Here is a 20,590-nt window from a genome sequence, read left to right as displayed (position 1 = left end):
TGGGTGGGATGAGGGTTCTGAGGGTGTCAGTCTCATAGTTACAGTCAGGTTAATATTTTCCAAGTAATAACACAGATTTCTTGCATCAGCAAAACCCAGGGGCTCCCCAAGGGATCAACTTTTTTTCCTTTTCCACTTCACATCTTGTTGAGGTTTTGGGGGGGTTTTACCTTTTTTTTTTTTTTTTTGTTCTGACATGAGGAAATTAAAGGACCAGTTTTAATGTATTTTAAAATGAATAGCTAAATTATTGTCTTCATTGGTATGGGATGGTTTTTTGAATGAAACGGTTCTCCCCCCTTCTTCCTCTCTCCCCATGCTGTAATAAATATCAACATAAACATTTGATTTCAGTGCTCTGCAGTTTGTTCCTGATCTTTGCTGCCACACCCAGGGTGGGAGTTGGGTGTTTTTTTCCAGCTTTTATCAAGGTCCAAACCCCAGGTTTTGGATGCAGGAGCACAAGAATGCAGAGCTGAGGTGGTGTTTTGGAGGGGTGCTGAAAGTTGTCCCCAGAAGGGTTCCCAAAGGGATTTGGCTTCGGTGCAGGACTTGTAGGGCTGGGATAGGTTTGGTTTAACAATGCCCACTTGGGGTTTTTTTGTTATTTTTTTTAAGCATTTTGAAAATTCAGCTTTTAGCCTAAAAAACCACGGTGGTGTCCTGGGCTGAGGATTTGCCTGCCAGACCCTTACCCTCCCCACACCCAGTCCACCATGCTGCAGGCAGAGGGAGACTCTCAAGGTCTAAAAAGGGAAATTTCTTTGTACACTGACTACCAGGTTTTCCTCATTAGAGGCTGGAGGAATGGAATGCCAATGTGGCAATGGAGGCTGGCAGCCCATGCAGCAGGTCCATGGGAGAGGAGCTGGGTCCTGTGACCTCCTGTTGCTGGAGTCCTGCACTGCTGGGAGGTAAGCAAGGGAGAGCAAGACTCAAGTGTTGCTTTCAAATGTATATATTTCTATATATTTTGGGCTTGCAGTGTGGTCTGCTGACACCCTCCTTGGGCATGGGCTGGCTGCAGTGCTGGGTGGGTGTGTGCACCATTGCAGGATCAAATGCAGCTCCAGGCTCTGAAACAGCTGCTGGGGATGGAGAAGCCCACGTGAAGCTGACCTGGTTCCCTAACAGGCAGCATAAGAGGTGCTGTAGCATTTGGGGAGAGACTGGGAATTTTTAGACCTTTATATGGGTGGTTGTAAGCTCCGGGTGCCTGAAACCCTCGCAGGAGCTGCTGTCTGAGACTTGTTTGCTGCCTTCAACTAGTTCAGGCAGGACACGGTTGGCTGCAAGTGTGCAGCTCTCCCCTTCCTTGCGGGAATGTTCAAGCGTGGGCTGTGGGCTCAGGGGACTGTGGGCTCAGGGGGCTGTGAGCCATCCTGGAGCTCTGCCAGCCCTGGGGAAAGCTCCCACCTGGCACCAGCACCCGCAGTGACCTCACTGCTGCAATAGCAGCAGCAAGTGCCTTGCAGTCATGGGTGTTGGTGGAGCAAAACAGTGCAGAGACAATGCTTTGGATGGCTGCTGGGTTTGGGAACCAGCCAGAGAAATGAGCCTGCAGAGCCCATCAGCATGTCATCAACAGTGGGACTGGGGAGTGGGGTGCATTTGCACCTTTCGCTACATATGCAGGTTTGCTTCCAGGTTAATGCCACAGATGTCCATGCACAGCGTTCACAGCCATGTCCCAGTGTGGATTTTGGTCCAGGCAATCACGTCTCATGTGCTTTGCAGAAAGTAGAATTGTGAGCATTGTCCATCACTTGGAGTCATAACCCGCAAGGGTTAAGTTGATGCTGATGAGGAAATCCTGCCCTGCCAGCTCTCTGGGGCCATCCCTGCCTGCACTGCCCATCCAGGCCCTGCATGACTGCTGGGAGAACCAGGCTCCTGCACTGCTGCCTGATTTTATTGCAGGGCACAGAAAAGTCCCTCCTGTTGGTTCTTAAGGGTTACAGGCTAATTTTATTAAATATTGCCATGAAACTGCCAAGTTCCCTCCTCTAAATGTCTCCTGAGCCCAACCTCAGGGATAATTGTCTCCCCCATTAGTTTTCATTAAATTAAATGTGGGAGGAGGATCTGAACAACCAGGGGCTCCAGGCTGAGCACAGGGTGTATTTGCTGCCAATGATGAGTGCAGCCCATGGAGCTGGATTTTGCAACAGGGGAAGGGAGTGTGAAGTGGTGGAGCCAGGACAGCATCATCCCCAGGCAGGCTGGGGGCCAGTGGCTGCAGAGCTCTTCTCCAGGCAGCCAGGCTCCTGCAGGGCTCTGCTCTGGGCATTAAGACTCTGCCAGGTCCTTGTTTCAGGCTCCTGCCACCCAGTTCTTGTGTGTTCTGCTTCCCTGGCTGCCATTCATTAAAAATTAATGTCTGGCCCTTGGTCCGTGCTGAGGTAACACCATTCATCAGCCAACAAGCCTTTATAACTTATTGATGCCAACCCAGATGTGCCTTTGTGACCCATTGTTGGGCTCCCAGTCCCACCTCCTTCAGCTGGGATGATTCCACAAATATACACAGTATATTTGGGAAGAGCAGTGGGACACCACAGGCATGTGGAGGGGCTGCCTGGTCCATGGACCACAACAGACCAACCTGAGAATCTGTGCCAGGAGCCAAGCTGGGAGCCCCACTCTGCCCACCTTGAGGTCCCCTCTAGGACCTCAGGAGTGAATCCTGCACAAGGATCAACTGCTCCTTCCAGCAGCTCCCGAGTGCTGTTTTCCTCTTGCCACAGGTGAGACCAGCTCTGCCCTGTGCAAAGCAGGGACATGGGCTCACACACTTGTGCATGATCCCCTTGCCCCCTGTGGCTTCCTAAACAGTCATGTAACCTCTGAAGCCTCATTTTCCTGCTGACCTTCCCGTGTCTCACTGCTTCCACCATTTTTTAAAACTCCCTTTGCTCTGCCTTTATTCATCCCTTCTTGTGCTCATGCTTTGTCTCTGCTCAGTTTGGAGAGAGCAGGATTCCAGCTATCCTTGTTCTCTCCTCTTCTGCTGCCTGCCCTGATGGAGATGTCTTTGTTGAGACGTAAAAACATTGTGTAGGGACTTTGCCTCTTTTCCCAGACCATCTTCACAGGTTCCCATATCTACTAGGAGCATTTTACCTCTTCACACCCCCTCTCCACCACAGATGTTTTTCCACCAGGCTTCCTCAGGGAACCTCTTGCTCAGGAATGCTAACAGGCAGCTGGCTGCCCTACAGGGCTTCCTCCCTGGGACGGGTAATGATCCGAAGCCAGAAGAGCGAGGGAATGTCAGGCAGGGTCCGTGTGACACAGCAGGGAACCAACAGCCCGAGAAAGAAACACCTACAGGCTTCACAGAGCATGGGGATACTAAAATATGTCCCCAAATACTGGGTGGAAACCACAGACCTGAACAGATTTACACCTAGGAACTGAATTAAGCATCCCTCGAGCAGGCAGGATTAACACGATTCAGATCAGTGCAACACTTAAGATTATTTCTCTTTTGAGCATTTCTCATAACTATTGAGGGATTTGTTAATCTAACTTGCAGCTGCTGCATCCCAATTTACAGGGTGCAATTGTTGATCTCAAATGTGACTGGTGAATGTTTGCTGGAACCGGCAGAGTGGAGCTGCCTGATGGACTGGAACACACACCTGGGGAGTTCATCCAGGTGGTCAGAGATCACAAAGCACAGACCAGCCTCTGACACAAGACACTGGAGAGAGATGAATTTCCTGGAAATATGCTCTTCCACACCTTAAAATAGCACAGGCTGTCCTCTTCCTTCCCATGTGCTGGAGGGTATCAGAACTGCAAAACATTCTACATTTGGCTGCAGCTAATTTAGCTTTCATTTTACAAAACCCACACTAATCCCCCCATGTTAAAAAGAATATGCTTCCTGCTCAGTTAACTCTGTGTGGCAGGAAGAAATTCTTCCTTTGTATTTTTAGCAGCAAATACCAGCTACAGACACCAAAGTTTCATGCTACATTCTACACCACTTTCCCCAAATGCAGAGGTCTCTTCATCCAGGATTGGGGGATAAAAGAACGGCAGGTCTACAGATCCAACAAAGCAATCTCTCCGATTAAGTGCTTTGGGAACTAAGCACAGGGCAGCACGATGCATCCTGCAGCAGCCAGGAGTAAAACAAAGTCAAAGCCAGGCAGAATAAAAAAGGCTCATGTCTCAGGTTCCCCCCTTGGAGCTTTTTAAGTCTCTTCTGCATTCAGAGGGACTCAAAGCAACCTCAGGAACAGGTTTGAGTCTGGCTCTGTGCAGAAGCTCACTGAGAGCAGAGCCTGCACACAGGAATAATGACTGGCTTATGTTCTTCCCAGGCAATGGAGGAAGAGTGCAGGAGAATGCATTTGATGACTTCTCTAACCCGAATCCAGAGGTGAGCCTCTAAAATGAAAGAGTTTCTTCATGCACTATTTAATTTTAAAAAAAATTTACTTTCAGTAACAATATAATTTATTTTTAAAGTAAATTAATCCACCTTTCTTTAATTATGTGATGGTTCTGGCAAAGAGAAACAGCAGGTACAGTTGGTGAAGTATTTTCATTTGAGCTGAATTTCACACAGTTCCATGCAGATACAGTGCCAGAAACTTCTTGAATGTGTCTGGCTGAAAGCCATAAATTCCAACGGGCTTCTGCAGAGAAAAAGACACGGATGCTCAGTTTGCAGTGAAGTGATTAATGTAGACAAACAACGGCTTTAAACATGCTTGAATAAGACTTTCAGGCGTGGTAGTTTCCAAACCGTGTTCTCCTCCCCAGAAGGGTTTGTGTGGGGGTACTTCCACTGGTGTCAATCTCAGAGGGCCAAATCCCTTTGCCCATCAGTGAGACACCCCCCAGCAAAACCAGTGCTGACAGCCCTGTGCTCTGTGCTCTGTTCCCTCCCGAGCAAGGCTGACAGTTGCACGTAAGTGCTTCCTTCATCAGGGCTGGTTTTAAACAAGCATATTATGAGATGGTGGATTACAGACAGGGATATCTGTATGTAGGAGTTCCTATTAAGCTTGGCATGTGGCACATCAGCACTACAAACACTCAGGAACTGTTCCCCTCAGGAACACCTACTTAGGGAATAACTAGGCCAGTGCCCGTGTTGAGTCCCCTCAGCCGATTTAAAACCTACTGCAGCTCTGCACCAGCTCTCAAACCCTCAGCCAAGGGAAAAGGGCAGGATTTACAGGACCATTTCCCAAGTTTTGCTTACCACGACAACTCTCTTCTTGATTTCTGGAATACACACGGCTCTTTCATACAGTTTCTGATCAGAGTCAATCCACACTAGATTCTTTACGCCATCGCTAGAGACAAGGTCTGTTGTATTTAACTGGAACACCATGAACTGGAAGAGCTGACCATCTGTGCCAATGCTTTGCACCACTACTGGCTGCTCCAAAACCTTGGGATCATTCTAGGAAAAGAAGTGGGGGGTTGGGGAGAATGTTTTAAAAGCCAATTACTACAGAAATTGTATGAATACTTGCTGATTCTGCATCTTGGAGTTGGTTTAAAGCCAAGACTTTAATAAATGTATTGTTACCTTGCCCAGAAAATTACTCTAGTCAAACAAGTTTTGAATGTAGATTTTGTATTTTAATTAAAATTCCTACTTCAGCCAGCAATGAAGTGTCAATTTACATAGTGAGCTGTGGGATGGGTTAGAGTTTTACAGCTGAACTTACTCCCTGGTTCCTGCCCATTACCACCCCAGTGCGTGTTACATCACGAACACACTTGTTGCTGAGCTGTGGATTTCTGGATCGGGAGACATCAGTAACCTTAAGGTTGGGGTTAGACATTTGGATGTGAAAACTACTGTAACGTGCCACAGCAAGGGAATTTCAGGACTCTCCACTGGCTGCAGCACTAGAGGAAGAACAAAGGCCCAGCAGCAGCCTCCCATACGTACCCCATACAGTGCCTTGGCCTTGGCCAGCGCGTTGCCAAAAGCAAACATCAGCATTTTAGCACGGAGCTGTTCTGGTCTGAACCTGTCAGGGCAAATGTTGGCTGACTCCAGGAAGAACACAGTGTGAGGATGAGGGTAAGGATAACCATCTCTGAAACCTAAATGGCAGATAGTCATGTCAGGAATTGCTCAGCAAGGCACTACACCGCCCATGTTTTCTACCTTTACCTTCAGGAACGGTTAAAGTAATTTGCTGGAGTTTAAACTCTTCTCCATGGTCCTGCTTAGACCACAATATACTCCCCATAGGTCTGGAGCATTTGTACTACACTCCGGTACCGAATTCCTCAGTCCCCTCATTCCCACGTACTCCCCCTCTCAGCTGACTGACAGAAGGACAAGGACTCCAGGTTAAGCCAAACACTGACAATATCAGCAGTAGCTGAATTTACCTGTGTCGTTGAGCTCTTTGTACACATTCACCTCCTGAAGATCAATTGTAGGCAAGATGGGATGGAAGGTCTCCAGAGCATGTTCTTTTGTGGCCAGTATCTCCTCCTTGGAGGCTAGTGGTGGTATTGGGGCCATAGAATTCATGAGTATTCCATTCAGGCCACGGACCTGAAGGAGAACAGATTCTGGGAAGGGAAATTAGACTACATTCAAACACTGGTGAAATCAGATTAGAGAAAGATGTACATTTCCTTTTGCAAGTCTGTTCTGCAAAGCCCACTCTCCCCCCTCACCACCAAACCCATCTTAAATACTAGCTCAGCTTTAGGTTCTTTTTCTAAAATATCAGTGTTAATTGCTGGTATTAGGTTAACTAAACATACTTAGAAACTAACAACAGTACTGACTTGGGATACAACAACATAAACAATTAGGCCTAAGACACTGGCTCTCTTCTCCCACCATCTTGTCAATATTGTCTAACACACAACACTGTCCTCAGGGAGAATATGCCACTGTCATCCAAGGCTGGCCATGCCAACAGCACTTTTTAAAACATGAAGAATTACCAGGTTCCAGAATTTTTAAATTTTCTCCAAGTCCTCCGCCTTAAAGCCAGCAGCTTTGTTACCCCTCTTACATCAAAGAGCTAAATGCTTCCACCACAGCAGCAACTAACCTCTTTCCCATGTTGCTGCTATTCTGTAGTTTCTAGCCATCATCCTCTTACTCAGAGAAGGATACTTCCTAGACATCAGCCGGCATAAATGTATCAAGTCTTCAAACAGCACTGGGCTTTCAAATGAGAAAAGAAATAGTTATATAAAAATGGAATCATAATGGCAGGCAGATGCTTCAGGGGCATGAATGATGCAAAATTACTGTATGTAAAACATACCATAGCATAACATTTCCAAACATTTAACAGAGATTGCAGATTAATATCACACACACCAATCCTATTCCGAGTTGGCAGAAATAATGCTTACAATTATTTTTAAAATTGATATTCAGCATCAGCTAGAACCAGATCTCAAGCTAAACTAAAGACTTTGGCTAGAAAGAAGCTTTGATGTAGTGTAGTGTTTATGCCAGTGCTACTATCAATATTCAGAATTGTGTTTTATTGGTTGTTTTGGTCATTGCCTTGTTTTACAAGTTGACAACCTGACACAAAGGGTCCTGCACAGCTGGTGAGTCTCTCAACAGCAGATCCGTGTTCGAATTTTCCTTGTAGTGTTGAAAACTTTCCCTACAGCTGCAGACTCACCAGAACTGTTCCCTCCTGGGAGCAACCTCTGTGGTGTCCCAGAACCGCGCGTGTGAGATCGCGTCCTTGACGCGCTGCTCGTGCTCCTGCAGCCCGTGGGTAGGGTTGTCCACGATGCTCTGCACGGCTGGGGGCAAACCTTCCACCATCTTCGTCTTGGTGAGCCACTGCGCCTGCCGCACCCCTGCGAACACAGCCCGACACACCGCAGCTGACAGAGATGGTCGGGGTGCCCCTCCGACCCAAACCACTCTGCGGTGTCACCGACGCTGCCAGGCAGCCCGTGAGGCTGGGCAGGCGCTGCACAGCCCGTGTTTTATTTACACTCTGTGTGAGGAGACGCCTTGGCAGGCGGAGAGGAGGGGTGAGTGCTTGTGGAGGGGCAGTGCGGGGGTGCGGTACCTTCCAGCATTCGGATACGCTGGTGGCAGACGAAGCACCCGCGCTCCTTGTACAGCGGCATCTCCTCGTAGCGCAGCCCCGGCGAGTGCCGGGGGTCGTGCCAGCCGCGGTCCCAGGGCGGGAAGCGCGGCCAGGCCAGGCCGGGCACGAAGTGCTGCCGTCCCGCGCATGTGATGGTATCCAGCTCCACCTGCTCCCGCACCGGCCGCCGCTCCACCATTCGCGCCAGCACGTCCGGCGGCGGCCCGCGCGTGGTCCAGGGCGTGCGCGGCAAAGGCCCGCGGTGGCGGGGCCGCCCCGCGCGGGTGAGGATGCCGCGGGTGAGGCCCCGCGCCGCCGCCCCTACCCCTGCCCGCCTCAGCGCCACCGGCCCGGCCGCCATCGCCGCCACCGCTGCCATACTCCTCCTCCTCCTCCTCCTCCTCCTCCTCCTCCTCCCTAAGCCGGCTCAACGCCCGGCCGCCGCCATCTTGGACAGGGCCCGACCCCACAGTGACTGGCGGCGGCTGCGGCCAATGGCGGGCGGGCGCGCCCCGCCCTAAGGGACGGTCGGCAAATTGCCTGGCGGGTGAGGGGCAGGTGCCGTGTGGGTGAGCGGGAGGTGGGCGGGGAGAGCCGGCCCCTCGCCTGAGGCGCGGGGGGGCACTTGGGAGACCGGCCCTGAGCCGGAGCCGGTGGGGCGCGCGCTCGAGTGCCGGGGCCGCGCCGGGCCGGGGCCGCCGTACCCGCGGGGCGGTGGGTCCGAGCCCCTCGGATGATGGGTGCGATTCCCCCCGGGCAGTGGGTGCGATCTCCCCGGGGAGTGGGTGCGAATCCCCCGGGCGATGGGTGCGATCTCTCCGGGTAGTGGGTTCGAACCCCCGGGAGCGCACAGTAAGCGCTCGAAATTCTGTAAGTCTGCCTAGCCGCGAGCTGTGTCGATCCCGGGTTCACCCACGGGGTTTCTCCCCCTTCACGGCGCTGTGGGAAGCCTTTGTTTCTCTTGTCCTCCCATATCCTTAAAATAAGTGTATTTGCGTTGCAGGAGTGAGGGTTAGTTAATTAATTGACCTTGACAATGTAGCTGCTCGAAGCACTAAATGTTCGTTTTCCTCGGCGTGGTCACCCGTGGCTTCGTAATTTCCTGTGGACTGTCTTGTGTTCAAAGGATATGGACACAAACGCGTGGGGAACAGCATTAGCCCAGCCAGTGTGTAAAAACAGCAGCGTCCATGCGAGGCCTGCAGTGTGATTTTGGCTTGAGGAGTGTTTGTGGGTACAGCTCGATGGTAAGGACAAGGAGCAAGGGATAAAATCTCCCTGCCTGTGCTTCTTGCCCTTCCCCACATGTCTGCATTTAAAGGCAGACTGAGTGCCCACACCCGAGGAGTTTGTTTACCTGAGACTGCCCCGTTTGCCTCAAGTCTCTTGGCTCTAAACCCTCCTTTCAGCTCGCTGCCCTCCCCGGCCCCGTTCCAAAACTGCACAACTCAGGCTAGATCTGGTGGTTGGGTTTGTCACCCTTTGTCTTGGTGGCTGGTTTGTCACCCATTGTCATGGACTGAGCTGCAGATTTTTAAGATGTTTCTGTTCCTGGTGACCAAGCTGCTCATTTGTTTTATTTACACTGTGTGAGGAAATCGCCACAGCAGAACAAGCAGGATTAAAGAGCGTAGCTTTGGCTGAGCAGCCAGGCTAGGGAGGAGGGCCTGAGGCTGGGCTAAGGGTCTGCTGTGCTGCCCTGGACTGCTGGCTGTGATGTCTGGTGTTCCTGCACCAGACAGTGGAGAGTCAGCGAGCACTTGAGGAAAAATGGGGTGTTTGACTCACAAATCAGCTCCAAGCTTTCACTTTTCCCTGAGATACACATGCACAGTCCTCAAGAGATTATTTTGTCAACCCTTCTCCAAATATGCCTGGCTGATGAGCTGCTGCTCTTCCCTGTGCTGGTTTTGATGCAGGGCTTGTGTTTTGCAGGCAATGAGTGGCACTGAGCAGGACTGGCTGGCTCTCAGACCCCAGGAACCTTCTCCATCCCAGTGCTGCGGCAGCGGCTGCAAGCCCTGCATCTACGACCTGTACGAGAAAGAGCTTGCACAATGGGAGAGGGCCAAGGCAAAGCAAGACAAAAGCCTTCTCGTGGAAAAGAAGGAGCAGGTCAATTTATCTTCATCACATCCTGGAGCCTCACCTTTCATCGTACTTGTTGGGGTCTGAGGTTGTGGTGATGGGCAAGGGATGCAGCAGTAGATTCAAGTGGTGCCTTAAGGGATGGCTGTAAATGCAATTCCCCAAACTCTCCTTCACCCTCCCCCTTGGCTGCTCTCTCCCTGCTGTAATGTGATTTTCCAAGTGTCGAGTTCTCCCTGGTGTCGAATTACAGCCCTGAATCTGCAGCTTCTCCTCTCCGAGTTTCCTCAGAGAAGCTCTGTCTTCCTCACATTTTTCATCTTTTCCTGATTTTTAGGCTCATATTTTGAAGCTGAAAAAAGCTGTGTTGTGTGTGTGGTGGAGCAGTTGTCCTCAGAGTGTAATTTTAAGCTTGTCAGTGCCCTTTTACATAAGATTAACTAAGCTGGGTCAAGCAAAAAAGATCAGCTGAAATAACTGACAATATTTCCTGTTTGCTGTGGCCATCAGTAGGTTGCAAAGTTGCCCCCAAAGCAACGCTTGGCTCTTTTAGCAGAATTATTTCTGTTTGTTTTCAGACATGGGAAAATGATTGCAGTGAGTCATAATAGGATGACCTTGCTGTAAGGTGTCAAAAAACGTAATTTAAAAAGGTGGGGGGGGGATTGGGGGAATGCAAGATCCCAAAGTGCACACTGCAGAACATGATAATGAATCAGCAGAGAGCTGGAATTTGCGCTGGGCCCCAGCATTTAATACACGTCCTGAGAATCTCTGGCACTAAATTAGCACACACGTTTGCTTCCAGAGAAGAATGAAATCATAAAAGACACCATCTAACCAAGTAATTATTTATTGTTGTTCTTGCAGAGCAATAATTCAGGGCTGAATCCAGATACATTCACTGCGTTCAGTGTGAGCTCCGTGGAGCAGCTGACAGAGGACACCTACCAGTACAAATTTGAATTACCGGGAAACAGCAGCCTGCAATTGAGTTTAGGACAACATATCGTGTTAAGGTATTGTTCTCTGTGCTAGTTAAACAGTCTGCATTATGTAACCTAACACGTAGGGTTTTGTCAATAGACAAAGGCTTCATAGCAGGCAAATCATGATTTCTGTACCTCTGCAACGACACAGATGAAAGAGCTCATGAGCTTGCTGGCTCCACTAATTCTATGGTAAAAGCCATTCCAAAGCTGTAGTTTTCTTCAGCATTATCCTTGCGTCAGTGGGTCAGAAAGAGCTAGGTGTGATTTAAGAAAATCCATTTGCAGAAAGACTCAAAGAATAGATGTTACAACAGATGATTTACTCCAGCATGTTGGAATAAAGACAATGAGCTGCACTTAGCCCAGAGCTCAGTATTTCAGACACTGTATCTTGAGGTAACTTAGCACCCAGGGTGTAACCCCCAGTGCCCAGGCATTGCCTGACTCATTTCTAGCAAAACAACTCTCCTGTGTAGTTTATTGCTTGCCAGAAAGGGGCCAGTTGGGGAAAGTTTCTGTTTCTCAGCCATCTGTGGTGATCATTGCCAGATAGGAAAAGTCCTGTTACGATGCCATTGATCTGCCTCTGTTGATGTTACTGGTAGGTTAAGAGCTGCTGTGTGCAGCTGCTGCTGCTGCCAGCACGTGCCCCTCCCTCCAGCCCTGCCTCACAGTGCAGAGAAAAGGGTTTGGTCACTTCAATCAATTCATGTGGTCAGTAGTAAGGAGCAGGGTGGATATATTCTATCAGACTTACAGGAAAATACAGTCTATATTGACGAGACCTCAGGTCAAGGCTGTGCCCTGGCTTTTGTTATTTAGTTACCAGCTGCCGACTGGACGCAGAAAGTGACCCCAGCCCAAAAGGAACAGCAGACTTAACCATGGATGTATTTTCTCTTCCTTTTGCCACTCTTGCACATTCAGCCATTTCTCACAAAATGGCTCAAATGCCCTTCCAGAGGTGTATCCAAGACCTGGATTTGGTACAGCTGGGGCCACCTCTGGGAAAACAAAAGGTGCATTTAACCATTACATTCCTCCTGGATTTTTACCCATGGAAAGGAAATATTTTGCACCTGTCTCCAAAAAGAGGTGCAGGGGCTTGGTAATCCCAAATGATCCAAGTCACAGTGGGTTCCTCTTTGTCTTCTCAGAGGAGTGGTGAATGGTTTGGAGGTCCAGCGAGCCTACACTCCTACCAGCCCTGGGAATGCAGAAGGTTACTTTGAGGTTCTAATTAAAGTAAGTGAGCCTGGACAATATGGATTGGAGTCTGAGGTACTGGGGACTGTTTTCTTTAGGAACCAAGCATGCTGTCAGCACTTTGAGTGAGACTCTCAAATCCCTCATGGACTGTTTCTGTGTTGTTTTGAAGCAGTTGTGCTTTGCTGATAAAAATTGCAGTTTTCCTCACAAAACTGAAAGCAGAGGAAGGTGACACACAAACAAGGGCTTTGCAGCAGAAGCCCTGTTAAGCTCTTGGGAGAACCTCCTGGGAACCCAGCAGTCACCAAGGTGGAAGGAGATGCCCATTGACTTCCCTTGTTTCATTTTGCCTTTTCAGGCTGTCTTTGAAGTCACACCCAGTTGAACCACTGATTTTGGGAAGTGTTTGCCCAGCCCTTACCCTTCCCACGGTACTTGACGTCAAGAACACCCCACTGAAAAAAATTCAGTTTGCTTAAAAATGAGCACAGACAGTGGGACAGTGGGCAGCTGTTCCTGGTGTGTGGGCAGGGCTCTGGAGCTGCAGTCTAAAGGGATCTCCATGGTAGAGAGGTGTCCCATGGACACAGGCTACATCCATTGGAGTGGATGGGGTGGTAGAGCCCTGTTTTGGATGAGTGTCCTGCCCCTTCTGGAGGCCACCACAAAATGTTGATTGAATTCAAAAATTTTTTATAGGTTTGTCAGAATAAAGCCTGTAGGGCCCTCATAAATTATTACTTTGTGTGGCAAATATCGATTGTAAGAACACCTTTTCAATACTGCATTTTTATGTCACCAGTGATTCCTCAGGGCAGACAAAGACTTCAGCACAGGTGTGAAATTCAGAGAGCTGGGCATCCCAGGTGGCTTGCAGAGAATGACCACTTGTCCTCTGCCTGTCTTCCAGGATTTTGTGTTTTTTAGGTTTATTATGCATTGTGCATTCAAATACAAACCCTGTTCTATAGAGAAGTGAACAGCTTCTGTAGGACACCTGTGGGAGGGTCATTTCCCCATTCTTGTGGCAATTGGTGTGTAGTAGGGGAGAGAAATATTACATTTGAGTTGCATTAATAGGATATGTTCACAGGATGACTGTGAAATTTCATGTATAGTGGCTCATTACTCACAGGTTTTACATTTCAATAATAATAGTAATGATTGTAATGATACCTTTCCTTTATATAGAACCTTTCATCCCAAAAGGAGCTATAGTTATTCTCTGGCAGTGACAAAAGGATTTGGTAACACCCAGTGTAAAGCAGCCATTTTTATAACTCACTCTGTAGGTTGTGGTATATTTCACACTATTCAGGCAATTTTGGAAAGTACTATATTATTATTATTATTACTATGCAATCCAAGCACTGTTCAAACACTTCTGTCTGCTGTTATTATAGCATTGCATTTGTGATACTACAGTTAAGAGTGAGGGAGTTGCCATTTACAGAGCATAACCCTCTTTTTGAGTGATTTTATAATGTTAGGGTTCTCTCCATGTAAAACTGCGTGTAGAAGTTTTCCCCCAGGAGATAATTATTTTTTTCTTTTTATTTAGAAAAATTCATTTTAAACCCACTCAATCACTTCTCACTTCAGCTTTTTGGAAATAATTTTGGTGAAAGAAGGATTGTTTTAGTTTCCATTACCCTGGCCCTTTGGGAATAGGCAGTAATTGGGGCTGACTTTTCTGCCCTTGCCTTGAGTTTCCGTATGTTTTTGAAGAAGGGAGGTACAAAATATGCTCCTTTGATGCAACTGTACACTCCTTGTGTGAGACTTAGCACCTGCCCAGAGTCCTCTGAACATAAAATGTTTCTGACAGTAACTCAGAGCCTGGATCTGGGTGTGATTTACCTTCTGACTGTAACAACTGGTGCTAATAGTTCTTCAGGTTTCAGTGAGGTGTTAGGAGGGGAGGAGCTCTGTGTTCTTTATGAGCTAACCCTGCTTGCAAGCACAAGCACATACTCTTTCTGAGCTGCTTTGTGGTTCACCAATTTTGTTTGCCTGCAGTGCAGCTTGGTGGCCAGCCAAGGCACTGGGGTGTGGAACTGGGCTTCTCTCCAATGTCTGTGCAGAAAATACCCCAAAATACGCTTCTTTTGTGTGGACTGGAGTCGTCAAAGGCTTATATCACATCCCATCTTTTGACCTCTGGTTGTGTTGCTCTTCCCCAGGCTTATCTATGGCATCACCTCTGCACCAGACCCTTTCTGAGCTGCAGCTGCTGGGCTTTCCTCTCTTGTTGTTTGGACCAGTCCTTGTTTTCCAGCCACGTCCCGAACTGTGGCCGCTCTTTTGCTCTCGTTTGTTCTCTTTAATCACAAAGTGGTCATACATACAGGGCATGGATGTACATATAGCAGATAGCAACAAGATTCCTTGGATGAGCCCTTCATTTTCCAGCCTCTCCTCCCTTTTCTGTTTCTAGCAAGCTCAGAGCCTTTCTCATCAGTCAGGAGTGAGATCAGCGTTCCTGCAGGCAACAGCCTGGATAATATTGTTTGTGCCTGGTAGAAAGTAAGGCAGCTTTTTTGCTAATGTTTTTCTTCCATGAGGCCCACATTAACATATTCTTTTGAAAATGTGGAGGCATCCCTTAGCATCCAGATGATCTGTTCTGAAAACAAGGGTTTTACAAATGAGAAACCTGACTTTGGGTCACTAATTGTATCAGCACAGCATCTGAGAGACTGAAATAAAGCAAGAGCTATGCAGGGTTTGTATAACTAACAGTACCCAGAGGGCATTTCCAGTCCCCAAACCCTGAGATCTGGAGAACATTTGAGGGCCTGGACTGTGCTTTGCATTCAAGACACTTTTCTCTGTGTGCTTTGTAAGCAAGAACTCTGATAAGCTTTTTCCAGTTTTGGAAATTCAGACTGCATGAGAAGGGGTTGTGTTTATGTTATAGTCAAGCTGGAGTGGATCCAATATGATTTAATTTAAATGTCTTTGTTTTGGGTATAACTTTGAGTTATTTTTTAAACAGAAAGATCTTTCTTTTTAAACACACAAAATGCTTTTTTGTCCCCTTTTTGTTTAAATGTAGATAACTTTATAATTGACTTTAAGCTGGGAAACTTTCCAATGGAGTATAATTATTCTTTTCTTTTGTGCAATGTTTTTTATTAGTGCTATGAAGCTGGGCTAATGTCACAATACATAAAAACGTGGAAAAAAGGAGACGTGGTCTTTTGGCGTGGGCCGTTTGGAGGGTTCCCATATCAACCTAATAAGGTTAGTTCCCTAAGAGACATAGGATGCTTCAGCTTGTAGCAGCCAGCTTTGTTCAATACTCTAAAGGGAAGACATCAATTTGATTACTGTTTTCATGATTATTTTAGGGACTTTCTGAGTTACTGTACAGTGCTATGGCATTAGCAGTCAGTTGGAGCATGTGCACCTTATTGAACTGCAGAACATTATGTAGGAAGAGGACAGGGAGGTGGATGGGAGACTGGAAAATATTTGCAAGGCTCTGTCCTCATTATTTGCCTTAGAAGTTCCTGATGTGCTTAGCAAAGGGATTGCACCAGCAAATGAGTGTGGATCCGTTTTTGCCTGGTTTGACCCACATCTGTTCTGTGACTGAGCACAAGCAAAGGGGAGGTGTTAATCCCCTTCTCTCTTGGGTATTCCCTGAACTGCAGCAGCTCCAGTGAGGTGTCAGGTCACCCAGGCACTCCACAAACGCTGATCCCACCTGCTGATACCGGGCTGGCTGCAAAGAAAGGCAGATCCAGTTTCAGGGGGAGGTTTCTCACACATCCTAATTCGATTACTTAACTCTGACCTTTCAAATGAGGAGCAAAACTGACACACCAGTCATTAAGATCCCAAAGCCTTGTGGATTTTTTTGGCTTTTTTGTTTGTTCTTTTGTTTTTCAATTATTTTTTTTTTATTTCCCCACACACAACAAAAGTAAGACTAAAATCTGAGTAACTGAGCCCTATGCATATCAGTTGTGTCCTGCTTCCTTAAAATAATGCCCTTGCTGGTTTAGGCCACTGTTCCTTTCTCTTATTAAAAGCTTCCAGATAATCATGTGGGACAGAACACAGCAGTCTTGCCTAGAAGTGATCTTCTCTGCAGGGCTGGGAGTTGGATTAAGGATCCTAGTGGGTCCCTTTCAGCTCAAAATATTCTGTGCTTCTGTGGTATATGATCTGTGTACGTGTAGTTTGCAAAGCACCCGAGCAATCTTTAAAACAACCTGCTATGAAAAACTGTTTATTATTTAGGAATTATAACACAGATTCTGAATATTTGTTTTATAGTAAAATTTTTGTTTATCTCTACTTGCTGCCAGTAGAACAGGACTCAGATTTAGGCAGATCAGATCCATTCACAATAAAATGCCCAGTCCAAAGAGATCACAAACAGCCTCTGAGGGGCTTAAGTCCCAATTCTAGCACTGGTGCATGCTAGCTGACAGTTTGGGAAAAAGTGCTGGGAATCTCCTGTCCTCTTATACACACCACCTTACTGACTTAACATTCCTATTCCAAGAAGAATGAATGTCCCGCCTTGCAGGTGGGAAGGTCTGTGTGCTGCTGGTAGCTCTGAGAAAATTGAGATAATGCACCAGGAAAGACACGTGGATCAGGTTGGAGAGGAACCCGTTTCCTCCAGGGGTCCTTCAGGATTGCAGTTTGCAGCATCCAAGACAAGCACAGGGAGCATTTCCAGTGGGAGAAAACACACAGTGGGTCAGCAAAGTGTACTGCAGAATTGAAACTGAAACATAAATTATTTGAAATCAAAGCTAAAGTTAGGATAAATTATTATATTTGGGTAAAATCCAGCTTCACTAGAATTGATATATAAACCCTGGAAGTGCTATCTGTAATCCTTTGCAGAAAAACACATTCTGACATTTGAATTTACCAGTGCATGACCTTCTGATGTGTTGCGTTCACCAGTGTGGCATCAAGGAGGAACTAACCATGAGCACATCCATTTCCAGCCACCACAGCTCATTCTAAATTCTCTGTTTTGTTGTTAGCATGGAGAACTCCTCATGCTGGCCTCTGGCACTGGCCTTGCACCAATGCTTCCCATCCTCCAGTCCATAACAGCTGATGAAGAGGATGAAACCTTTGTAACTCTTGTTGGCTGCTTCCCTACCTTTGACAAAATTTATTTGAAACCTCTTCTGCAGGATCTGGCTCAATACTGGAACATCAGAATATTTTATGTCCTAAGCCAGGTAATAAATGGGCATGAAGCACATTCATGTGAGGGTTCTGTGTGCTGGATGAGCCTCTGCTTTCTCCACTCTTCCATGAGCATGATCTTAATTCTTTCTCAGTCATCCAGGCTATTTTGTGATCCAGTGGCTGCTGTGGTTAAACCTGCTACATGTACTTACAGTGCTACTAGTCTGGAGAATTCTGGGGAAGTGACCATCACTGCTTGTCCCTCTTTGCGTCCTTTGCCTTGTTCTATTGTTCTGCTGTTTCATAGTCACTGTTGATTATTCCCCCCACTTCAAACAGTTGTTGTTGCACCTAAACATCAAATATACTATCTTTGCTAATATCAGTGCCTTAATCTGTCCTTATCCTCCATTCATTGCTCATGGCTGGAGCTCTCTTTTTCTGATATGCCAGCACCAACTTCCCAGCAATTATTTTTTCTTGCTGACCCATTTTTAAACTTCCAAAAGGTGTTTCTTCCTCTGTACAATTACTCTTCTGCCACATTCCTGGGATGAGGGCATACCTCTCAGTGCTCTTACATTTTGAGCAGTCTTTTCATTTCCATTTGGTCCCAAAGTTGCCTGTGTTCTGCCTGGATTCGGTGGTTAAAAATTATTTCTGTCAGAAATGAGGATTCATTGCAGGGAGGATATAGAAAGAATTATTTATGCTAAGGGAATGAATCCCAGTGCATTTTTAGTTTCTCAGATGAATCAGTTTTGATATCTCTCACAGTGAAACTGCCTCTTACATTGTGTTCCACATGTGGCCTTGGAAAGTAATTCGGTAGAGGGAAAAGTACTGATGACTTGGGCACCCCCTCAGCCACTCTCTAGGAGCATAACCATAATTATCTCTGCTGACATGGCTTAAATATCCTTTGCAGGGTATTTAAACTCGAGTGCTGTCTCAAGAGCATGAGGAGCTCTTGAAATTCTGTCAGCAAAGGGCAAGAGACACAACTGACCCTTGTCAACACTATCTGCCCTGTGTGTGCATGTCTCCCTTTCCTGCCTTCTCTTAGCAAGTTTGTGGTAGTCCAGGCCTGGCTTGTGCATTCTCTCTTTTGGGATTAGGTATCTGTCTGAGTTTGTATTGCACTCTGCTGCCTGTCACCACCACATCTGAGCACCTCCTGCTTCTGAGGAATAGCAGTGGGGAAGGCCCCACTGGATCTGACGCCATGGGATCTAAACACTTCTCAGGGATCAGAGCTGTGTTTGGAGCAGAGCTGGTTTTTTCAGTTTGGTCAAGGGAGATGGGACTGAAAGAGACTTGGGAATGGGAGAGCCAGTAGAGAGGAATAGACTTGGGATTTAGGATTTGGAAATTGGAAAGGTGCACTGGGAAGTGGTTCTCAAAGGAGAAGATTCTGCAATATTTATTAGTGATATGCTCTGGTTTTGTTCAGTCCCCCCTGAGCAGGTGGCCAGGTCCCATGGCAGGGAAGGATTTCATCTGAGTTTTGGAAGACGAATGCAGCTCTCAGGAAGGACCAGTGCTACCCAGATGGTGTCACAAGGGTGAAAAATATCCTGCGCAGTGCTCTGAGAGGAGGAGGAAGGAGATCTGACTGTAAGCAACCAGTTGTCCTTTTTAATGTGACACACTGCAAACCTTTTTGCCTTTTCAGGAAACTTCACTGGAAAAACTTCCTTGGAGCTATCAGGAAAACACATATACTGGTCGTCTCAATGAAGACTTGATGAAGACAATAATAAATTCCTGTAGAAGAAGGCCATTTGTATTAATCTGTGGCTCTTCTGCATTCAATGAAGATATGACTAGATACTTGAAAGCTGCAGGAATTGAAGAAAATTCCTGTTTTGTCTTTTAACTGGATATTCCTGGCCCAAGGAACCTTAGGCCAAGCCTTGGACATCCTTGTTTCTCTGCAGACATTGTGCAAAATGGATCAGTTCAGTACACTGAGTTCCTTGGACATACACCTTTGTAGGCCTCTGGATCAATTACTTGTCTCCAGCATGAGTCTGACTACTGAGTGTTTTAAGGAATGGGTGCCATTACAGAGTGGCTGCTACAAGGTGTGCCACCCACATCTCAGGGAACAGCCTGGTAATTTTAATAGAAGTCTTGAAGTGCAATTTTAAGAGAAAGGGAGTACTAAAAGGCATCTGTGTACAGCTCCGCTGTAATATGAGGACCAGTGACTTGCTTTGCAATCCATGTTGGTTCTGCAGTGGTATTGTGACCAACTAGGTATCCAGAAGAGAGATTTAATCCCCAAGGAGAAGACTGCCTGCCCAAGGGAACAGCAGGGCACTGGCCTGGCAGTCTGGAGTCTGTGAGGTTCATTTTGGTTCTGTCATGTGCTGGGTGATGTCACCAGGCAAGTCATTTCAACCTCTTTGTGCCTTAGTTGCCCCATTATACACCAAATACAGAGAAGATGGCACTGATCTTCTCTGAAAACAGCCTTTCCAACCATGTATGGAAAACCTATCCATAAGGATGGAATTACATGATGCCCAGTGAGGACTTAGCTGGCTGAGCTCCTGTCCTGACACAGCCGGCATTACCTGCCCTCTCCTTAACCCTTGAAATGCTGCCTGGGGAGACAAAGAGTTGTCCCAAAACAGAGAGCACAGCTGGGTTGTGGCTGCTCTCTGTCAGGGATGATGGTTGTTTGCTTTCCATGTCCCCTAAGTGTTGTATCATAGCCCTGGCTCATTAAATTGAACCTCTTCTCAACTAAACAGCTGTTTGTTTTTGTCACAGGTTCCCAAGGGGGTTCCCTAAGCATACAGGAATACCACTTGAGAAGTGAAAGCTTTGGGGGCTCTGCTGGGGTGCTCCCCTGTGGGTCAGAGAGCAGAGCCAAGGAGCTGCCTGGGGGATGGCAGCCTGGCACAGCACCCAGGCTGGGCACCTGGTCCCCTTGTCTTTCAGCCCAAAATGCTGCTACTTTTCCTCTGAGATATCTGTTGTCCACCCTTTTACTTTCTTAGACCACTGTGTTTACTTGGAAATATGACTTTTCTGCACAGCTTTGTATTC

General features: G+C 47.2%; 2 protein-coding genes across 7 annotated transcripts; one reads left to right on the top strand and one right to left on the bottom strand.

Annotated features, from left to right (window-relative positions):
* Positions 1-4,430: 4,430 nt before the first annotated feature.
* MRPL37 (mitochondrial ribosomal protein L37) lies at positions 4,431-8,536 on the bottom strand. Its single transcript, XM_071565384.1, has 7 exons — positions 8,052-8,536; positions 7,650-7,833; positions 7,059-7,174; positions 6,379-6,564; positions 5,927-6,084; positions 5,225-5,428; positions 4,431-4,652 (listed from the first exon to the last, which is right to left on the bottom strand). Exons 1-7 carry the CDS (start codon positions 8,449-8,451, stop codon positions 4,575-4,577), a joined length of 1,326 nt encoding a protein of 441 aa, XP_071421485.1. The 5' UTR covers positions 8,452-8,536; the 3' UTR covers positions 4,431-4,574.
* On the top strand, positions 7,999-20,283 carry CYB5RL (cytochrome b5 reductase like). 6 transcript variants are annotated; one of them, XM_071565390.1, is made up of 7 exons: positions 7,999-8,013; positions 10,008-10,187; positions 11,031-11,179; positions 12,310-12,397; positions 15,503-15,607; positions 17,377-17,580; positions 19,206-20,283. In XM_071565390.1, exons 2-7 carry the CDS (start codon positions 10,011-10,013, stop codon positions 19,407-19,409), a joined length of 927 nt encoding a protein of 308 aa, XP_071421491.1. In that variant the 5' UTR covers positions 7,999-8,013; positions 10,008-10,010; the 3' UTR covers positions 19,410-20,283. The 6 variants fall into 6 exon arrangements, with proteins under 6 accessions (XP_071421491.1, XP_071421488.1, XP_071421492.1 ...); XM_071565387.1 differs by lacking the exon at positions 7,999-8,013 and adding an exon at positions 8,098-8,619; XM_071565391.1 differs by lacking the exons at positions 7,999-8,013; positions 19,206-20,283 and adding exons at positions 8,685-8,812; positions 18,984-19,192.
* The last annotated feature ends 307 nt before the right edge of the window (positions 20,284-20,590 follow it).

The sequence above is a fragment of the Pithys albifrons genome, chromosome 10, assembly GCF_047495875.1.
Source record: "Pithys albifrons albifrons isolate INPA30051 chromosome 10, PitAlb_v1, whole genome shotgun sequence".
Lineage (NCBI taxonomy): Eukaryota > Metazoa > Chordata > Aves > Passeriformes > Thamnophilidae > Pithys > Pithys albifrons.
This window is presented reverse-complemented; position numbering and strand designations above follow the sequence as displayed.